Here is a 21,242-nt window from a genome sequence, read left to right on the forward strand (position 1 = left end):
AAATTTGTTTATAAAATGAGAAAGGATTAGTCGATTAGGGGCAATATGAAGGATGTTCAAATAATAACCTGAACTGGGTTGGATTAGTTTTGTTTTTGAGTTGGATTGAATCTAACTTTTTCTAATTTTTGTTGGGTTGGTTAAAAAAAATTGGGTTGATCCAACCCAATCCAAAGTTTGTCTTTTTCTAACTTTTTCTATATTATATTTTTTTCTTTGTCTAAAGTTTGTCTAAAGTTTGATTCCTTTGTATTGATAATTTGTGAATTTTTAATATTTTTTTAAATTGTTATGATATTTGGTATTTACCATTTGAGTTTTATGAGATTTAGGGTACTGAGATGATATAGAATGTGGAGAGTTCTGATGTCTGGAGAGTTCTAATGTATGTGTTTGGGTGTGCAAAGTTGTTACATTATATGTCCGTGTTTGAGTGTGCAGATTTGTGATGTCTAAGTTCATATATCTGTGTTTGGGTGTGCAAAGTTGTTATGTCAGTGCTATCTGGTTTAGTTTTTGTACTCTATAATAATTTGCATGTATAAACACTATTTAAAAAAAAAAAAAAATCTCATAATCCAATTATTGTATCCATCATATTTGGAATAAGACATTGATTGCATTTTTTTATTCTTTCCAATCTCAAGATATGGTATACAGTTCAATTTTATATTAAAATAATTTAAAATGATTATATTAATTACTAAAATTTATTAAGTCTAAGTAATATATTTATATTTATTAATTAATTAAGCTGTATTTTATTGTTCAATCTTCCAAAAACAAAAATCTCACACTTTTGCAAAGTAACTTAGGTAACTTGAATATTAAGAAGCATGTAAATATTAAAAATAAATTAAGACAAAGCAAGTACTCATAAAAAAATTAAAAAATTAATAACACCAATGTCAAACAATCCGTGTAATATATCCATTGTATAAGTAACACACCAAAATTAATAACACAAAAAAATACAATTGAAATGGAATGTAAGGGAATACAAAAAAAAAAAAAAAAAAAAAAAAAAAAAAAAAAAACCTACATCAACCTCGAATTAAATAAATATTCCGTATTAGTTTGGGCTGCATAACAAAACAATAAAAAAAAGTTAGAAAAAAATCTAGAAATACTTATAATGTAGGAAGAGAACTAGTTCGAATAGAGAAGTACCTATGTTACTTCTATGAAGTACGATATGGATGGAGTCCACGGGTTGTCGGATCAAAACAATGAGGCACCCTACCACCCACCAAACAACCAAAAGTTAGAAACTTAATAATATGAAAAAAAAAAAAAAAACAGAACCAAACACTAGAAAGTAGGGAAAGAGAAACCGAAATTAAATAACTCATTGGATTGACGGAGGCTCTCAACAAATAGAGAATGACCAACGTTGTTATATAGGAAAAGTGAAGGGAGAGGAGTGATTGTTGAAAATTAATAACAGCCCCAACAAATATTTAAAAAAAAAAAAAAAAAGTGTGACAAGCCTCAGAATATTAAGTTTACATCATGAATGAACTCAAATTCAATTAATAATTTGGTTGAGTCATTAACGAAGTGGTTGAATGAGTAGTGGAAATATGCAAGTGAAATAAAATCAGCAAACAATCAAAACAGTCATTACTAAAGTTGGTGGGCAGTTTAATAAATGAGGTAACTAATAATGCAAATATTGAAAACGTGCAAAATACGTGAGTATGATCGAGTATGTTCAAGCATGATCAAGTATGTTCAAGCATATCAAGTATCAACGATCAAGTATGATCAAGCATGATTGAGTATGATCAAGTATGAACGATCGAGTATGGTTGAGAGAAACGGTGACATACGATACATGGAAGAAAAATGACGGGTGAGATGCGAGACACATTTCGAAAATGAGCCCACAAACAATTAAAATCAGTAAGATAGGATAACGGGCCTCCAAACATTGAGGTGATATACCAACCTATGGTATGTCATCTCATGTTGTGCCCCCAAACAGTCACTTAGTTATTAGTCACATGTTGTATATAAATTTACATATTTTTAATTAAAAAAAAAAATTATAATCCAACAACTCAATCTAACTCAACCAAACACAAATTTTAAAGGTTGAGTTGGATTAAATTGGAGACTTTTATTTGGGTCTTTTGATTAATCTAATTAACTTCAATCCTCCTTTTGAATGCCTTAGGCAGGATCTCATGCTTTTCAATACTTTTTTATCTCTACATAGTAAAAATAAAATAAAAATAACTTAATCTTTTTTACATGACATTTTTTCTTTTGGGGGATGTTTGAGCTGTACAAAAAGTAGGTGCATCTTTATTCAATTTTTTCTCTTATAAAAATCGTTTTTAGATGACGGGGTGGAAATAGTGAAAATTATGAAAACTACTGGCGTCTATTTTTTCTTCTTTTTTTTTTCTTTCCTCCTTCTTAGCTTCTATATATTTCAAACAAACAAAAATAATAATTATTAAAAAGGAAATAGTAGTAGTAGGCTTCCAAATCTAGAACAGGCCTCTATTCTTCTGGGAAGAGAAGAAGAAAAAAGATAAAGGGGAAAAAAAAAAGGAACAAAAGATACAATTGTGTACCATCAACAGCCATGACAGCCATTGATAGAGGAAAAAGGAGGGGAGGGGGAGGGAAAATATGTTTTAAAAAATATTTTTTTATTTTAAAAAAATGAAAAAAAAAAAAACATTCTTTTGTATTATACAAAATTTATAAAACTATATATTTTAAATAAAAAGTAGGTATCATGCTAGCTTTTTACTTGCATTAACAGTAAATTTAACAGAGTGACTAAAAGTGTTGTTAAACTCAAAGCTCAGGAGTTAAATTGCCATATTTAAAAACTAAGCTACATAGATAGAACCAAACTCAAAACTTATTGACTTAATAGTGTATTTTTTTTCTTTTTATTTTTGTTAAATTGAAATAATAATGGTAGAATACTATCTTAATTTATGGGCATTTAATTTTAGCCCCTGATTTTTTAATAAATTTTAAAATTAGTCCTTGCATTTAGTTTTTGTTTTTTATAAAAATAAATATCTTTTTTAACACTTCATTTATAAATTGTAAAAATATATCATATAGTATCTTTTCTCGTACAAACATTATTATTCAATTTTGATAAAAATTAATTCAGAAGGACTATACTTAAGGTTTGTTGAAAGTATAAAGACTAAATAAGATTTATGGACTATAATACAATAACTAAAATTTGACCATAGAAAGTATGTGGAATAAATACAATGGAACTTAAATTATAGGTATCAAAATGATATTTCAACCAATTATAATTATATAACATTTATAATATAAGATATGTTAATAAATTAATTAATAATAGTTGATACTCAAGCTAATATTTGAGTTGGAAACTACAACTATTTTTATAGTTTATATATGGATAATACTTGAGTGTGTCTTGATGCATTAGTGATCGCTACAAAAAAAAATTAAACTATTTCAGAAAAAAAAAAATTTAAAACAATTAACCCATGTTAAATTATCATTAGATAATTTAATGTAATGCATAAATATTAGTGATGTCCAAAATACATATAAATATTTTTTTAAAATATTTTCAAACATATTTTAAACTATTATTTAAATTAGGATATAGCTTTAAATTTACTTCCAAATACATAATTAGAACATTGAAATACAACTTTTTTTATTATTATTAATTTACAAATTTGTTGTCAGATCACTAATCAAACACACTCGTCTAGAACTTTAAAATGTTTTTCATCATGGACTTCAAAATTTTTAAATATTTATTTTGACAAGTAAACGTTTAAAGTTATTTTCATTTTTTATCTTGATCCGAGAATTTGCAATAAAGAAAAAAAATTAATATAGTATTTTAACTTTTTTATTTTAGAAATAAATTTATATCAAATTGAGGATAGTTCAATTGATATCACCATATTCGTGGTTGGAATTCTTCGAGACTAAACAAATAAAAAAATAACAAATAAATTTATAGCTCATAATATTAATAAAAAAATGTGGAACCTACGCTAGTGAGGCAGAGTCATCGTTTTCATGGAGGATCGAAGTTCCGTCCGATAATGAGAGAGTCTATAATATAAATATCTTCTTACTTCTTCCTCCACCGCTTAACGCTCTCCAAAATTCTAAAACAAAATCCTCATTCAACAACACCAAAACGAATTAAGATGCTCTTCTTCAAATCTTCATCCGGAGCAGTTCACCAGGAATCCCAGCCGCCGGAGGACGTCGAGAGAGGCGGCGCCGGTTCTGGCCCGTCTGTCTCACTGACGGTATGGAGGAAGTCACTGTTACTCACCTGCAACGGCTTCACAGTAATCGATCGTAACGGAAATATCGTATACAGAGTCGATAACTACACCGAACGGCCAGAGGAAATCATTCTGATGGACGGCCTCGGAGAATCCGTCCTCACAATGTGCCGCTCCAAGGTCAGTTAACAATTTCCTCCTTAATTTTGGCTTTCCGATGAAATTGACCTAAATGTTGTACTCGCTTTGATTTATTTGGCTGTAATTTCTAGCGGATTGGAGTCTAATTTGTGTATGATTTGGTTAATCAGAAGCTAGGACTAGGAGAGAACTGGTGCGTGTACGAAGGGGAAGTAGAAGGAGAAACTAGGGCAAGAAAGAAACCGATATGTCGAGTGAGGAAGAATATGAACATACTACATGTCGCTCCGAATACGAAAGTGCTTGCGTACGTATACGATTACAGAATCTCGGAGAAAAAGCATGCGTACAGTGTGGAAGGTTCGTACGGGCACCGGTCGTGCAAGGTGTTGGACGCGTCGAGGAGAGTGGTGGCGGAGGTGAAGAGGAAAGAGGCGGTGAACGGCGGCGTTTGTTTTGGGGCGGAGGTTTTTCTTCTGGTGATTCTTCCTGGGTTTGATCCTGGATTGGCTATGGCTCTGGTTTTGCTTTTGGATCAAATGTTTTCTTAGAATTTGAATTTCATTCTTCTTCTTCTTCTTACTGTTCTTGTGTATATTTTTTGAAGAAGCTGCGTTTTGATTTTGAAAGGGATTTTAAAAAAAAAAAAAAAAATATGAGTGTATATCATTCATTGCTTTGTGTTTGTTGTATACGTAATAACATTTGCTTTGGTCTCTTTCATTTTCAATTCCAAATCTTGTCTAATATAATAATCTTTTGGTTAGAATTACAAATTTTGTGGGTTTGAATCTATTTCGTATATATACTCTTTAAAACGGTATATATATACATTTAATCATTGAATTTTGAGGGTTTTTTTTTTAATTCCATGAATCTACTCCACACAAAATTAAAAGTTTAGATTATCAGACATAAATTTTAATTTTATATTTAATAGATTGATTAATTTTTAAATCTTGGAATTTTCTATATTGAGTGCATCTCGAGATACCCTCATCTATATGTGTCTTCCATCATTCATAATAAAAAAATAATTAAAATATTTCAATAAATAAATAAGAATAATTTATCACATGTCATAATATGAAATAACTATTTGATGGAATCTATAAAGATAGATGATTCTGAAGATATATTTCAACTCTTACAACAAATTTCAAAGTTGAACTGAACTTATAATTTGATCTAAAGCGGTTAACAACTAATTGAGTTATTATCATTATTATTGCATTCCATTACAATGCTTAGGAGTTTTTACAAGAACATAACAGAATTCAGAGTCTAAACTCCTTATTTTGTCACTTTAATATGTTGGGTAAATCTTCCCACTTCTACCGTAGAAATAAGTAGAGAAATAACAAATAAATTAAAAGCAAACAATAAAATAATTGATGCGAAAAACTCTCAATTTAGAGAAAAATCACAGTTAACTATTACAATCACTCACAACAATTTTCTCTACAATCTAAATTATAAGAGCACTCTCTCAAAGTATTTTATATTATCCCCCTATTTCGCTCTTACTAGAGAATACATAAAGGGCATTTAACTATATCAGTTAGCACACCGAAACTTAAAGTGCTTCTAACTATGATATTTTGAAATCAAAGTCACATACTCAAATTTTATAATGTTTGAAGATCATCATTTCTTTGAACTTTTTTAATATGGGACAACCATTCTTTTAATATTTTACCGAGAATTCAACATTTCACCTTGGCAAGATATTAAAAGAATCTACTACTCTTGTTGTGTTTATTGTCTTTATCCACAATCATAATTCTCAACTTAGAGAACTATATCCTGCTCCACCATAAAGAGTACACTACTTGGCATGTCACCTCCTAAGATTTTTCTTTCAATCACATGTCGATAAAACCTTACTAAATTTTGTGGTGCGATTTTCACTTTCTTGGCTCACTCGAAGTTATTCCATCAATATAACTTCCACCACACATCTTGTATTGCAAGGTGATGCCCTTGTGCAAACTTGTGAAACAACTAACATCACATCATTTATCATGGTAAAGCGGACATACTATACAGATGAATTATGTCTTCTTCAGAGGATGTCTTCGTCTCCCATGACGAGAGAGGTAATGTCAGCATCTGATTCAGAACCCTTTGAGAGACATACTCTAGTTTTCACATGCCCATACTATTAACATTCCCAACAGTTCATCTTTTGCTCGCAAATTTTCTTTTTTGAACTTCTGCTAGAATCACCCTTTGACTCCAATTGGACCACCATCATTGTTTAACTTGCACTTGTATAACCCATATTGTACTACCACATTCTTGACTCACACTTCCCCAAGCCAAAGTTGATCATTCCATCAAATTTGTCCACATCAAACTTTACTGAACTCATAAAGCTTGACACATTTGCTCAAACTTCTAACAAATCAACAAATAGAAAATAACCCACAATATTCACAATACTGTAGCACATGTCAAAAAAAAAATTCTGATGTGGAAGCCCAAATAATGCTACAATTACAGAGCATGCTTAGAAATTTAAGAAACTAAAAGCCTAAAACTATGATACCACTTGTTGAAAAAAAAAAAAAAAACCCTCTCAACTTCTATGGTAGAAATAAATAGAAAAATAATATAGAAATTAAAAGAAAACAACAAAATTAGAAATAAGAATTTACGTGAAAAACTCCCAACCTATAAAAAAACCACAACCTACCAAAAAAGAATCCACTATATGAAAATCTGTTACAATCACGTAGAATAATTCTTTCCCCGATCTCAATTACAAGAGACACTCTCAAAACTTTTGTATCACTCATACTCTTTTTTCACTCTCAAGCCAGAGAATACATGAAGAGAATTTAATTAGAGTTAAAATATCCAAACTTAAAGTGTTCCTAATTAGGACGATTTGAAACTAAAGTTACATATTCTTGTGCTTGGAACTCATTACTTCCTTAAATCTTTCTAAGGTAGAACAACCACTTTTCTAATAGTTTGTCAAAACCTAACACAATATTTTTGTCCATGCATTTCCATCTAACTTTAAAAACTATAATAAATGCATCAATGTGACAGTAAAATAGGCTACTCGATTAGGAATGTGTAGAGAGATCAATAGCATTGGTGGCACTTCGTCAAACTTACCGACATCCCCATGTCAATTTTCCTTTATTACTACTAATACTTTAATTAATGTTGGAGATCAAATCAATTTGATTATATTTATACGTATTAGAAATTTTTCAACTATTTTTAGACATCTCAACTAATTTCATATTAATAACACCAGATTTATAACCATACAAGGATAGTCCCAAACTTGAAGTTTGTAACTATACGATCAACTTTTAAAAATGTTCAAACGTTCCTAAATTTTTTATTTTGTATTAAATAAATCATGAGTTGATTTTTTATATATATAAATTAATTAATCTATTAGATCTAAATTTAAATTATATTTCTAGTAGAATCCAAAACATTTGATTTTGTATTTGTGTCTAGTAGATTTGGAATTTAAAAAAGTTCAAAGAAGAAAATTTGTAAGATAAGTTATGTTTGGAGCAATGAGTGAAATTTTTTAATTTAAGAATTGTTAAATCTAGAAAATTAGTCATGGAGTTGTGAAAGATTTTTAGTCGTATAATCAATAAGGAGTGGGAGTGACTTAAACTTCTATCCTTCACGACGAGCATGCCCTTAAAAGTATAATTTGAGCAAGTGGGAAAATATGTGGAGGGAAGGGATGCTCATTCACAAGAACAATTAATGTTCCTCGTCTTCCTTGAAGTTCATAGAGAAACAGGACAAACTTGGCGAAAACAATCAAAAAAGACTCGAAAGTGACAGCGATAACTACAAGAATAGCAGTCTGTTGTCGTCTCTGTTTCTGCCTCCCCTGCTTTAACCTTGTCTTCGGCACTAAGAACAGAAAGAACTCGAACTTTCTGGTCCTATTAGAGTAGAGGGATGTGACAAGACAAAAGAAAAAAAAAAAACAAAAAAGATGGGGAGGAAAATGGTTGCGAGGACAGAGAAAGGGTATATAATCAAATAGTAATAAGAACTAAAAATTTCTATTGCGTCGTCAAATACTTTTCACACAGTAGCAAAGGAATTTGCTACTGCGTTCTGGAATGAAGTTGATGTTACAACAATTAGAAAGCGTGTGTCGCTTTTCAGGACGGACAATTACAATCATCAATCCACCACTTACAACAATATTATGTACAGCCAACCAACCAGCTAACCAACCAGTTTAGCCACTACTATTCCAAAGTAGTGATTCTAATTTAATTAACAGCATTTTGTTGGGAATTGGATACAAAAACTAGAGTTTATTCATCAATCTAACCTGCGCCTCCACCTCTTTTCCAATCCATGAGCATTAACTTTCGTGTCTTTTGTTGACCCTCGCTGCTAGCCTTGCACAAAAGACTTGTTGCTGGAGGAGGCATCATAGACGATTGTTTTACGGCACCTGCGGTTGAATGTTTAGCGTCTGAAACCGAATCTTTAATGAATTTACTGGGCGAAGATCTACTTGATCTGGGTGTAGCCCAATTCAATGGCCCTCGTCTACAATTTGCTTGAGCAATGTCTCTTCTGCTCTCTGTTGTTGTTCCCAGCTTTGGCTTCTTTGAGGAATGTGTTTGATGGCCCTCGTTCTTGAACGAATTATTGGACCATAATCCGTGTGTAGTTGGTGTGGTATATAATTCTTCAGTTTCCTCTGATTTCAACTTGCGAGCTTTCATGGACTTTTGTGAAGGCTTTTTTGGCCACCTTACTATCCCATCTATGCTTTGCCTCAATGCAGAAGTTGTTGCAATATCGAACAGAGTTTGAGCAGCAGCCATTACTCTTGGGCAGTGCTCTGTCGAGAAGCAATACCAATAACAGAAGACAAAAGAATTCAAAAGGAGTTTAGTTGCATGCAAATGACATACAAAATTTCTCAAGACACGGCAAGAAATATGAAGTAGCAACACTCGACTCCTTAATATTAGAAAGTTTGTAATGAACAAATTAGAGGAAGGGTGGCTAATCTCTGAGAAACATGGATATTATAGCTGATTCGTCCACGCGACAGCACTTAAATAAACCCAAAAGTCTGCAGTTCTTTCGGGAAATTAAGAATCCAACTTTTAAACATTTCTGAATTTGTAAATGCCAAGGACATTATTTAGATGTTTTACACAGTAGACTTTTCCCTTCCTACAAAAATTTTCAAACTAGCAAAGCACTTTCTTCAACCACTGAACTTCTGAAAAACTTTTCATTTGAAACTAAATACCCGGATTACTCCTTGAGGACTTCTCTTCCTCATTTCTCTCTTCTCTCTCTTCCTTTTCTCCCTCAAGATCAATCTCTCTCCCTCAGCTCCTCAATAATTCAATGGGTTCTTCTTGGTTCCTTCAGAGAAAATAACCCATTAGACTCCTTGCTGTAGGGTTGTTGGTATTCCATAAAAAAGGTCTAAGAGGGATTGGCAAACTGAAAATTTCTTAAGAGGCCATTGGAAAGTCATTATCGATAGAGTTTTAACTTTTAAAAATTTATTGGATCTTAACTACTAACTTAAAAAAATTTCAAGAATAGATTCAAATAATTCATAGAAGAAAAATAAGGAGTTCAATAACAAAATACACAAAGTATTCCAATGGTTCCCATATTTACTCCATAATGAATATTAGAGCTAAAAAAGAAGGGCTGCACGCAAGTATTAGCCCCACCCACAGCTATCATATATACAAAGGTATCACGACAGTTAAGGTAGTTAAAACTCATACCCTTTGCCTCATGATTCATCTTCCCTCGAGATTCTGTATGTAGACCAAAAGCAACGTCACAATTTAAGTAAAATGAATAATAATAGCAGAATGTTCCAAGGAGAATATTGATCTCAATCACGCACATAAATGCCTTCCAATAAATCCTTACCCACAAGCACAGAGGAAGTTTTCGAACAAGTTGCAGAAGACAGGGAATCCCATCCACATTGATGATGATTAACGGACACAGAGGACCCACCATCATCAGGACCAACAACTCTCAATGTTGAAGGAAATAAACTCTGGTTAAAAGTTAATGATTCCAAGTCTTTCGTAAAACAATCAGCAGAAGCACTGGGGATATTAGAAAAGTTTCCAACTCGCCACCACCTACCAGGACACGTGGTCCTATTTGCAGAGAACTTGGATGAATCAGAATTTGCTTTAGAGTGCCCATTAAAAGAATGTGACCATGGAAATGGTTGCAACATCGTTCGACGAGATTGTTGCTTTGCTGAACGTAAATCTGTTGCATTCTTTGAAGATACAGAGGACTTGCCGGCATCCTGAAGCAAAGATTCCAAGTCCTTTGGTAGAGGAAGACCCAATTTCACAAACATATCATCAGGTTTGTGCAGTTTAAATCCAAGCGCATGGGTCAAAGGTTCAGATTTGCTGCAGACATCTTGCACCTTCATGGAAAAAGAAATTGAGGTCTAAATATGAACGTAATTATGGAAAAAGAGCTCCGTAATTTATATTAAAATTCAAAACACTAGTGAGAATCCTCCCGATAAAGATTTGACACTTTTGCCACAGCAATTGCCGCAACAAAGAGAATCAGCAAAAACAGATTCCATCAGGTTGTAGACAGATCTCAAATAACTAAAGAGATGTCAAAATAATTTGAAGCAACTTAATAAAAATATATGGTCAGCGTATAGATCAAAAAGTTTAAACCAACAAACACGATGGTACACTGAGTATTTGGGTTTGAGTGCAAGTACACGGGTACAGCTGACGGGAGAGAGAAACAGTCAAATTCTTACTAACTGACCTTGTTTAATGAAGGTGACTCGGCTGCACTAGTTCTTCCTTTTACATCAAAATTCACCCGTTCTTCTATGCTTGAAACAGAACTTACTACACTTGTGGATGGCTTGCTGTTAGACCAACTCTCTGACTCGGCCATATTTTGTGGGCGGACAGGCAATGGGAGCTGAAGAACAGAACAAGCTTTTCTAATTGACTGCAGAAAACATTCATTTACATTTGTGTCTTTTTTACCTTTGTCTTTACTTAAATTAGCACAGTCATAACTACCATCAAGAAGATCATTCAGTGGTGGATCATCCGCAAGCTTTGTAAAATCCTGAACATCCGATTTCAGCCCATATAATCCTGTACAAAATTTCACAAGGTCCATAAGTGGTTGTATGTTTGTAATGCGAAGTAAGGTGCACAAAAGTAAAAACCAATAGAAGCTTTATTATTAATAAATTTTAAAGTAGTGGCTTGTTTCTTTACTTGTGTCGTAACAACTAATGAATTTAAACAAATAAACTACTTGCAAAACTGAAAATAAGGCACAGTTATGACCTAGAGTGATGGAAGAAAAAGAAAATCAAAGGACTGTTTCATGGGATGCATATCATTTTTGTAGAGCAAGATATACTCAACCTACAACTCTTGTTGGAAGACAAAATAAAATAGGTGCTTTAAGAGAGTTCTGCATTCTATCTTTTCATTAGATAGACGGTCAGTTGCCATGTGGGAAGTTGAATACAAATGGTTTATTACAAAGGCTACTCATGTGATTATATCTGTCCATAGATATCTTAATTAAAAGGTCAGCTCATATCTTTACAAGAGCTATATTCAAATAACATGCAAACCAACACATACTCAACAGAATTAGAACTATCTTGATTTGGTTATAGTTCAGTTATCCATCCATTTAGGTTCTGTGACAATAATGACAAATTTTCCTCACAACAAACCAATAATATCTTTACCATAGCAATTTAAAACATCTGCATTATCCAGTGGAGGCCATCTTCAATACATGTTAAAAGCACCTCAAAAAACCATATAACTAAATAATGCAAGTTTCTGAGCAAATCAATTAATAATTCACATCATCATCATACCAAAAAAACTGCTCCCTGCTGCAGCTGAGCCATTTCCAACATGTGTAGAGAGTGAATCAAATTTGGTCTTCAATGAGACTTTGAGATTTCTCTTATCGCCCCGCTTGCTGCTTAGGCTACTCTTTTGTTTCAGCGATTGAGTTTTCTCTGTTTTTTTTATTTTTATTTTGGGTATATCAGTAAACTAGCTTCAGTAAATTTCTGATTTCCCATCAACTTACACTACTAAAGCATAGAAATATACTATAGAAATTGCAAAATGATATCCTAACTTAATCACATAAATGCAACAAATATTGCTCATTTTGTGTATATAAACGGGTTGAATGACCATTGTGGCACCAGTTTCTCAATACATCAAGTCAAAAAAACATGAAATAGAAGATTTTTTAACTTTACAAAGAGAAAGCATGTGATGCATTAGATTAATTAATTAATAGCCTTACTAATTAAAAAAATCCTCTTACAGATGAGATAATGACAAAATTTTTCCCAAATATCCTCCTCTCTCACAACTTTACAACAAATGAAAGAAACACAATATTCAAATAAATGGACGAAGAAGAAAAAAACCACAACATGATCAAATGGAGGGCAAAGTTCACTGAATTGCTTTTCATGGTCCTCTGCTCATACATCTTACAAAACAACAAACATTCAAATTTAAAAACAAGCATATCATAATTTTAAACAACTGAGGGGTGTACTTAATTTTTAGATTCAATCCGTTCCTACAATTGAGGACAGTACACAGATCATGGGTTTGTTTACTTGGAGTTATAGCTAAACGTTTTGGATTGTCTTTCACTTTATATTATAATTGAAATCAGATTTCTTGCAGAATAATCAACTCATTTTATCGATAGAAGTTATCTTTTGATATCTGAAAAGATGTAAGGGATGGACTGCATTGGAAAACACAGCCATTTGGATCTGAAAAGAACAGTTTAATTGATAGCAAAAGATGAAAGTTTATATCATTAAATTGGAGCTGGTGTACATTACCATGAGAGTTGCACTTTTTAAGATATGATCCAAGCTTATCTGACATATCCTTTACGTCATCAGCCCCATTTAAGAATAAAGAATCATCCAATTGAACCACACGTGGCCTCTTAGAACATAAAGTACTACTACTACTCCTTGACACCTTTAATGATTTACGTGGATATACTCCCGGACTTGAAGTGGACAAATGACTTCTTTTGGTCCTACTTTCAAAATCTTCAGATGTAACTTCACCATCCTTAGATACTGCTCCATCAAGGATCTTATCCAAGGAAACAGAACCCAAGTCATTGATAGAGCTTGTCCCAGCTGGCATACCAACATTTATAGACCATTAGATCATCAAACTATGGAAAATGATGAAAGAAAAAAATGACAAACAAAGGGTATGAGATGCCAGAGAATCGTGAAAACATAAATTCTGTAAAAGTCAACTCAAAGTGAAATAACATGGATTATATGTGGCCAAGAGGGAAAATATAACACTTACAAAGTCTAAATATTATAAATATATGACAATGCTTTCACAGATACAGCAACTAGACCCAGCAACCAACATCATTCATCTATAGAAGTATGTTAATAAAGTTGCAATCTTTTCTTCAAGATTTTCCAAATTCACCATATAGACCTTATTCCATAATTTAGAATTTCACACGATATAAACCATCTCTTAAACCACCGATTGACCCAAGAACTTAAGCTTATAGTTGAAGGTAAATTTAATTATATCATCTAACACTCCCCCTCACTTGTGGGCTTGAAATATATAGAAGAGCCAAACAAGTGGAAATCAATATTAATGGGGGAGGAAACAACATTACAAGGGTTTGAACACAAAACCTTCTTGGACCATCTGCTCTGATATCATCTTAAATCACTGATTGACTCAAAAGCTTAAGCTTAAGGGTGAAGGCAAATCTAATTATATCATCTAACACCATACAACGAAGGAATGAGAAAAATAAAGACAATATTTCTCCTTTTGCAAAATATATGATCTTTCTACTACGACATCCCAGGAGCAAAATTTTCCCTTTATCATATTGCCCCTTCGAAGTAACAAAATACAAGCACAAATGGCTGCCACGGTTTTCGTAAACTGCATGCTGAATCCTAAGTCAACCTCACTTCAAATCCACTGGAACATGTTTAATAAAAGGAATCTTTCATTGATAATGACAGAGAACAAAAGAGAGGATAAGACATCCTCCAAACGCCTAGGGTTAATAAAAAGCACTTTAATTGGCAAAATCTGCTGGAACACATTTATTGAAAAAGGTAAAACAAAAGTGGCGACTGTCTTCATAAGGCTACAGAAACTCATTGGTTTTCAACAATAAGTGACACAAATCTATCTATAAGTTTCATCCTATTGCATACAAACAGTCCATCCACAACCAATGCGTGAAACTCCAAGCACTATATTCACTGCCATCTCTTTCACGAAACAATCAGCAGTTCCCAAAACCTAGGTAGTGGCCAATTGGAACGCGAGAAGATAAATATGCTATCGCATGCATGTAAAAACACAAAACCAGCAACAAATCTAAAATTAAACAGCAGTATAATAGAAAAAAGTGAGGCTATTCCACCTTTTAGACTACCGTACGAGCTGAAATGCTGAAATGAATAGCTAGAAGGAGCAGAACCGCGATCCACCTCGCACAACTCAACCTCCTCGATTGTTACCTCGGTTCTAACAGAGCCATCTGGTCCCATGAGCTTCGGCACAACCACATCAACCGGATAAGTCAATTCTAGAGCATCCATCGCCGGAGCCCTAACACAACTGAAGTAAAAACAGAAGACGATTCACCGCAGCCGCCAAACATTTCCAATGATCCTAAAACTCCGTGGAAAGAAGATAGCAATCTGTACACAGAGAAGAACATTTGAAGATCTTACTGGAGAGAGTCGGATCGGAGAGTGAGTGAAGAAAAGTGAATTAGGTGGGAGAAAACGAAGGGAATATGAGGGGAAACGGGAGTGTTTAGCATGTTGCGGCTAAGAGTAGGAGAAATCAGAGTTTTTAGGGCACGAATTGGGAACAAAGGTAAGTATATATAGTTTTCGGGAAAATGTGCGTCATTTTTGGAAACGGACCATCGACGGCAGAATATTCCGTTCCGTTCTCCGTCAGAGTTCGTCCGCGAATACCCACTTTGCGTGGAGATGGGGCTCGTTGTCTTTTACGGACCTTGACGTGGCATTATCCCTTAAATAATTTAATTAGTATACAAATTATAATAAGGATAAATTTGGGGCCGCCCAATTATCGTCCGCCACGTGTTGCTGTTTGCTCGATAATTATAAACAGATTCTAGATAAATCACACAACGTCTCTCACTCACTCGCACCATTTGTTCAGTGCAATTACAACAATATTCCAGTTTCTTCTAAATAAATTATCAAACTCGATTTTAGTTCGATCCAGTGGTTTTAAATGTAACACTATAATTTGAGTTTAATTTCACTTAGGTCTTACGATTCAAAAATCTTTAAATGTGTTGTTGTAAAATGGTAAGAATAGGTAGGCCATTGATACATCCATTAGGTATGTTTGGATTGATTTTCTAATATATCTTTGATAACCATTTTGTTAATGAATTTTATTTTTTAAATTTAAGTCTACAGACACTATTTTCACATTAAAAATTTTAAAATCAAGACAAATTTTGAGAACTAAAAAAATAGCTTTTAAAAAATTGTTTTTATTTTTTTAATTTCGCTAAAAATCCAATAATTGTATTTAAAAAAAGATACAAATCATGGTAAAAAATGTGTATAAAATAAATTTAATTTTTAAAAATAAAAATAAAAAATAAAATAATTTTGACCTAAATAATTTGAAACAAATTTTCATTAATAATTATTTTTTAGATAGTACTAAAAAATATTGTTTTAAAATACTTATATGTAGGTTTCCTAGTGAATAAAAATAACCCTTCGTAAAATATAACCAAATTACAATGATTGATTTTGTGATTTAACTATAAATTTTCCATAAAATGTTATCACAATCTTCCTCTTCCTCTTCCTCTTCCTCTTCTTCTTCTAATTTATATTAATTTATATTTAAGAAAATAAATTAAACTTATTATAAAGTATACCTTTTGTAACGACTCGACTTCTTAATATAGTTCAAGGACGCCATTACATGCATAAGCTAGAAGACATATTTCGAGAAGAAAAATCCAATAAAAGAAATAAAAATTTTCATTAAATAAAGCTTTAAAATAATAAAATAAAAACATTGTTCGAAGTACCCATAATCCACTTCAAAATAAATTAAATAAATAACTTACTAAAACCATCGAATAATTTAAATATTTGACTCTAAAACAAAACATAACACTTTGAGAAAATCATGTGCGGAAGCGATGTCAAGTCCCAATGCCTTTGTCATGGATTCTTCTTGTCATTCGCCGATCTATCTTTACCTCTACCTAGAAAAGAAAACATGTAGAGAAAATATCGAGTATAAAAATACTCAGTAAGCAACTCACTACTAGGCCCACTAGGTGTACAGGTTAGTCTTCCTAACAAGACAAATGTGTGCATCCCGGCATAGACATAAGCATAGGCATAAGGGGCGAACCTGAAGGCACCATTTCATAGGTAGTTGCTCCGAAGAGTCACAAAAAATCATAAATATAAGTGGTGATCCTGTAAGGACACCAAAACATACACAGGGGATGTACACAGCTCGTTAGGAATGCTAACAATTACCATCGGTCTAACATAGTCATAAGCATGTAATCATAATCTTAAAACATACTCACTCAAGATTTCTAAAACAGTCTCAACAGTCTATCAATCATTCAAACGTAGAAATCATTCACATAATATCATATTTACCGTAACAAACATTGTTGGGGTTGATGCTCTAAATCTCGTAGGATCCTATAGTTTGTAAACATTGTATGAACAAACTCTTTATGTGATTAATAATATATGATATATTTATTCACTTTGTCTATAAAATATGTGATATTTTGGATGCATTAACCACAAACACAAACATCCAAGGTTATCGTTGTAACTTAAACATGTATGTAGAGACATACAGGTGGTTCATGTTTAAGTGATAACCTAAATGTGAAATAAGAGTCTGTAATATATGGACAAGGTTGGGTATCTAATCCTGGTGACACTACGAGTATGGCCCGCTTTGTAAGTGTTACAATTCTTGTAAAGTGCTACAAATTATCTAATCCTGATCATTCATGTATTAGACATGCGAGAGAGGATATTTTATACAAATGAGTTTGTATAAGACCGGACCACGAAATGTTTAGTCTCATTGTATAACACCGTTCATAATAGACTCTTATTTCACCAGGATGACCTTAGGTAACATGACCGAATCCTGAGTGAGTTGTGAACTTCTGCCTATGAGGGCGGTCATTTGATTTGGATGGGTGAGAGTGGCCAGATCACCGACTCAACAAGCATACCATTTTGGGAATTCGTCTGATTGGGGAGCTGGAAACACAGCTACACAAGATGGAATTCACTCCTTCCCCGAAGCAGAGGTAAGTAGATAAATTTCTCCCTTAAGGGTTGATTCTGGGTCTTGAACAATGTGGCGCCACACCCTCTCCTGGACTAAGAGGGGTTTATTTATAGTAGGACTATGATCTATTATTCATTAGAAGGATCAATGGTACTTAAATAGTTAGATGTAATTACAGGGGCAAAATGATAATTTGGTCCAGCTGTACTTACGAGCAATTTGTGAAGGGTCATTGTATTGTTAATTGGTTATATCCAATAGACACAAAAATATATTTGTAGTACAAAGAGTGCAGTTGTCGTCTTTAATAGAGTGTCCGACAGTTAAAGGATGGTGGATGATGTAATTAAAGAGTTTAATTAATTATTCATATACCGTTGGAGCTTCAAGCAACAGGTCCATAAGGTCTCTTTGGTAGTTCAAAAGAATTTAGTTAAAATTAAGTTTTTGGGTTAATTTGAATTGTTCAAATTAATAAGAGGGAATTTAATTATATATTTGTTTCAATTATATATGATATAATTGTTATAGTGTATTTGATACATTATAGTTTAATTGAAGGAAATAAATATTTGAATGAGATTCAAATATATTTTCTATGAATATGATTCATAATTGTTAAATTTAATGTAAATATAATTTATATTAAATGTCATAAAACAGAGAAAATAAACTATAGTTTATATTGTATATGATACAATATTAAAACTATAGGTTATATGTTATATTTGATATAACATATAGTTGAATATAAATATAATATGATAAGTTAGTTATCATATTTATTTATATTATTTTATTATTTTGAATAATAACTTCCTCTATTTTCTCTCCAATTATCTTAGTGGGTGATTATTGATTTTGTGCCAAGAGGAATAAAAGAAAATTAGTTTTCTTCTTCTTTCTCAACGTTTGAACGATTGAAGGCATTGTCTATGTGACTGAGTTTTTTACAAAATCCTTATGTGTGCTTCAATCTTATTCTTCCTCCAAACTTAAACAATCCCTCCAACCAAAATAGTCAGAGCTCACCACTCCTGGGTTCTCACCCTGAGAATACCAAAGGCTCACTTTGGTAGTGTCCAATCTATTTGGTGAGAATACCAAAGGCTCACTGTGGTAGTGTCCAATCTTTTTGGTTCGAGAAGTTCTTAAAGAAGGTTTTCAAGACTTGCTGAGTTCGTGATTGTACGAGGGAGTTACGTGAAGAGAAAATATCTTCAAAGGTAATGTATTTTGAACCTTTTTTTCTATCTAACGTGTTGTAATTTATATTAAACGTATATCTTGTATGTTTACTGTAAATTTAATTTTCAATCAAAATGGAATTTGGACAATCCTCTTCCGCTCAAGGATCTTCTTCAAACACAAGTTTCCAGAACACCCTCAATAGTCCAATGTAGCAAGTCATAGCAATTCAACCCATCAAAATAAAATCATGCTTTCAGTGCAATCACAGTCTTAACATCAACTTGGGTTCAAGTGCAAACCAGTAGTGAATCACTTACTTTAGAGTAAATCCAAATGATTTCGTCCCTTTATTTATCAAACTTCTTAATCCAAAGCCTAAAACATAAACCATAATCAGTTTCATCCCATAAAGTATAAATTTTCAACACACTTTACCTCAACTATCCTTGAACCACTTGTCCAAATGGAGGTCAAAACAAGATCAATCCAAGATTTTACTCAAAGACATCCACCAAGTAGTCCAGCATATGCAAAAATCATCAGTAAGACAATGACTAAATTCCTAATAAATAAACTTAAGATAACCTACAAAAATCCAATGGCTTCTGAGCAGTGCCTCAAAGTACTTCAAAGCTTCAATCTAACACAAGCATCGTGAGTAACAAACTTAAACCAGCATAAAGCTTAATGGGTAATCTACCATTAAACAAGAACTCAACAGAACTCACCGATTGTAGACCCAACCTTGCTGGAAATTTCCTCAAAACTTTTCAAATTCTTCAAGAACATTAAATCTACGGTCAAGGTGGCGTGAGAAAAATGAAATTAGACCAATCTATCATGGACACACCGAAACTCAATTAAACTAACCACATACCAGTAGATCGGAAACAACCCAACGAAATCTCAATAACTCACCAAAACCCATCGAACTCTAAAAATCTGGCAATGTAAAGCGATGACTTAGTGGCAGTGACCAACGGCCGACGATGGCTGAGTGTGGCGTACAAACGGCAGACATTGCTGCGAACGAACGGCTTGAAAAAAACCCACACGAACGGCCATGCTGAGCACCAGTTACGGACGACTGTTGACAATGGCACAACTTTATATCTGACAGCTAGACTCCAGCGGTGGTGTTGGCAGGCGAGTGAGGAGGCTGAAGATCGTGATTGGAGATCAAATGGGTTGCGGCTGAATCATGACACGATCTGAAACTCCGACAGAACGAGCGACAATATGTCACAACTGAGAGAACCCACGACTGGTGTGGTCGGAGCAGTGCGGGACGAAAAATTTGGAGCTTCTTGTGTGGGCGGCGGATCTAAGGGATGAGAGTTGCGCACGATTGCAAATGGAAAAGAAGAAAAAGTTGTGGATTTGGGGAGGGGGGACTCACGGCTACAGGCGTGGATAATAAGGAAAAACTAAATTTATTTTATTTACTTTTTTAACCTTAAATATATATTTTATATATATTTTATATATTAAGATTAAGTCAAATCCTAATTTGACCAGTCAACACCCAATATACATTTTTTTTTTCCTTTTCCTTTTCCCCTTAAGATCTCGATTTCCTACAAAAATAATCCACAAATCCAAATCACTAAATATAAAATTAATTATCTTATCAACATTTCATTCAATGTCAAACTCCAAAAATTGAAAATATAATTCCAAATAGTTCGAGATAATTAATTTAAAATCCAAAAATTTGGGATGTCACATTCTTTCCTCCTTAAGAACTTTCGTCCCCGAAAGTTCAAATCTCGAAAGGGCTCTAGATACTTTGTTCTCATTTCATTCTCACATTCTCAAATTACTTCTTCAGATTGATGATTCTACCAAAAGCTTTTACCAACACTATCTCCCTATTATGCAAAGTCTTAGCTTCTTTAGCAAGAAATTTTCTTATGCTTCGACTCATACATGAAATTAATCTAGCACATACCTCCCTGACATAGAAACATATAGAAAACATCATAAACTGTAGAAAGTGACACTAAATGACATACCATAAAGTCCAGTTGCTCTAATGTTTCAACTGACTCAATGAAAACATAGGTTTATCTCCCATTTCTTTCCAATCCTAAAACACCCTTCATAAATACTACTTCCAGAAATACTTTATCACCCCTCTAAAATCCAAGTCTTTATGCCTAATGTCGGCGTAACTTTTCTGTCTAATATGAGTTATTTGCATTCACGC

General features: G+C 33.0%; 2 protein-coding genes across 2 annotated transcripts; one reads left to right on the forward strand and one right to left on the reverse strand.

The window, feature by feature from the left end:
- Positions 1 to 4,013: 4,013 nt before the first annotated feature.
- Positions 4,014 to 5,178, forward strand: LOC120087647 (protein LURP-one-related 17). Its single transcript, XM_039044493.1, has 2 exons — positions 4,014 to 4,448; positions 4,580 to 5,178. The coding sequence occupies exons 1-2, from the start codon at positions 4,185 to 4,187 to the stop codon at positions 4,958 to 4,960; spliced, it is 645 nt and encodes a 214-aa protein (XP_038900421.1). The 5' UTR covers positions 4,014 to 4,184; the 3' UTR covers positions 4,961 to 5,178.
- Positions 5,179 to 8,445: 3,267 nt separating this feature from the next.
- LOC120082935 lies at positions 8,446 to 15,373 on the reverse strand. The gene is made up of 7 exons (XM_039038370.1): positions 14,919 to 15,373; positions 13,321 to 13,632; positions 12,316 to 12,462; positions 11,223 to 11,566; positions 10,335 to 10,857; positions 10,184 to 10,216; positions 8,446 to 9,267 (listed from the first exon to the last, which is right to left on the reverse strand). The coding sequence occupies exons 1-7, from the start codon at positions 15,094 to 15,096 to the stop codon at positions 8,741 to 8,743; spliced, it is 2,064 nt and encodes a 687-aa protein (XP_038894298.1). The 5' UTR covers positions 15,097 to 15,373; the 3' UTR covers positions 8,446 to 8,740.
- Between the last annotated feature and the right edge of the window lie 5,869 nt (positions 15,374 to 21,242).

This window comes from Benincasa hispida, chromosome 1 (assembly GCF_009727055.1).
Source record: "Benincasa hispida cultivar B227 chromosome 1, ASM972705v1, whole genome shotgun sequence".
NCBI classification, from domain to species: domain Eukaryota; kingdom Viridiplantae; phylum Streptophyta; class Magnoliopsida; order Cucurbitales; family Cucurbitaceae; genus Benincasa; species Benincasa hispida.

Excerpts from the sequence above, each read along its gene's own strand:
- LOC120087647 (XM_039044493.1), top strand. The coding sequence starts at position 4,185 with ATGCTCTTCTTCAAATCTTCATCCGGAGCAGTTCACCAGGAATCCCAG. Across the intron at positions 4,449-4,579 it reads TCACAATGTGCCGCTCCAAG|AAGCTAGGACTAGGAGAGAA; the intron begins GTCAGTTAACAA and ends TTGGTTAATCAG.
- LOC120082935 (XM_039038370.1), bottom strand. The coding sequence starts at position 15,096 with ATGGATGCTCTAGAATTGACTTATCCGGTTGATGTGGTTGTGCCGAAG. Across the intron at positions 10,217-10,334 it reads AACTTCCTCTGTGCTTGTGG|AATCTCGAGGGAAGATGAAT; the intron begins GTAAGGATTTAT and ends GTCTACATACAG. Across the intron at positions 9,268-10,183 it reads GATGAATCATGAGGCAAAGG|AGCACTGCCCAAGAGTAATG; the intron begins GTATGAGTTTTA and ends GCTTCTCGACAG.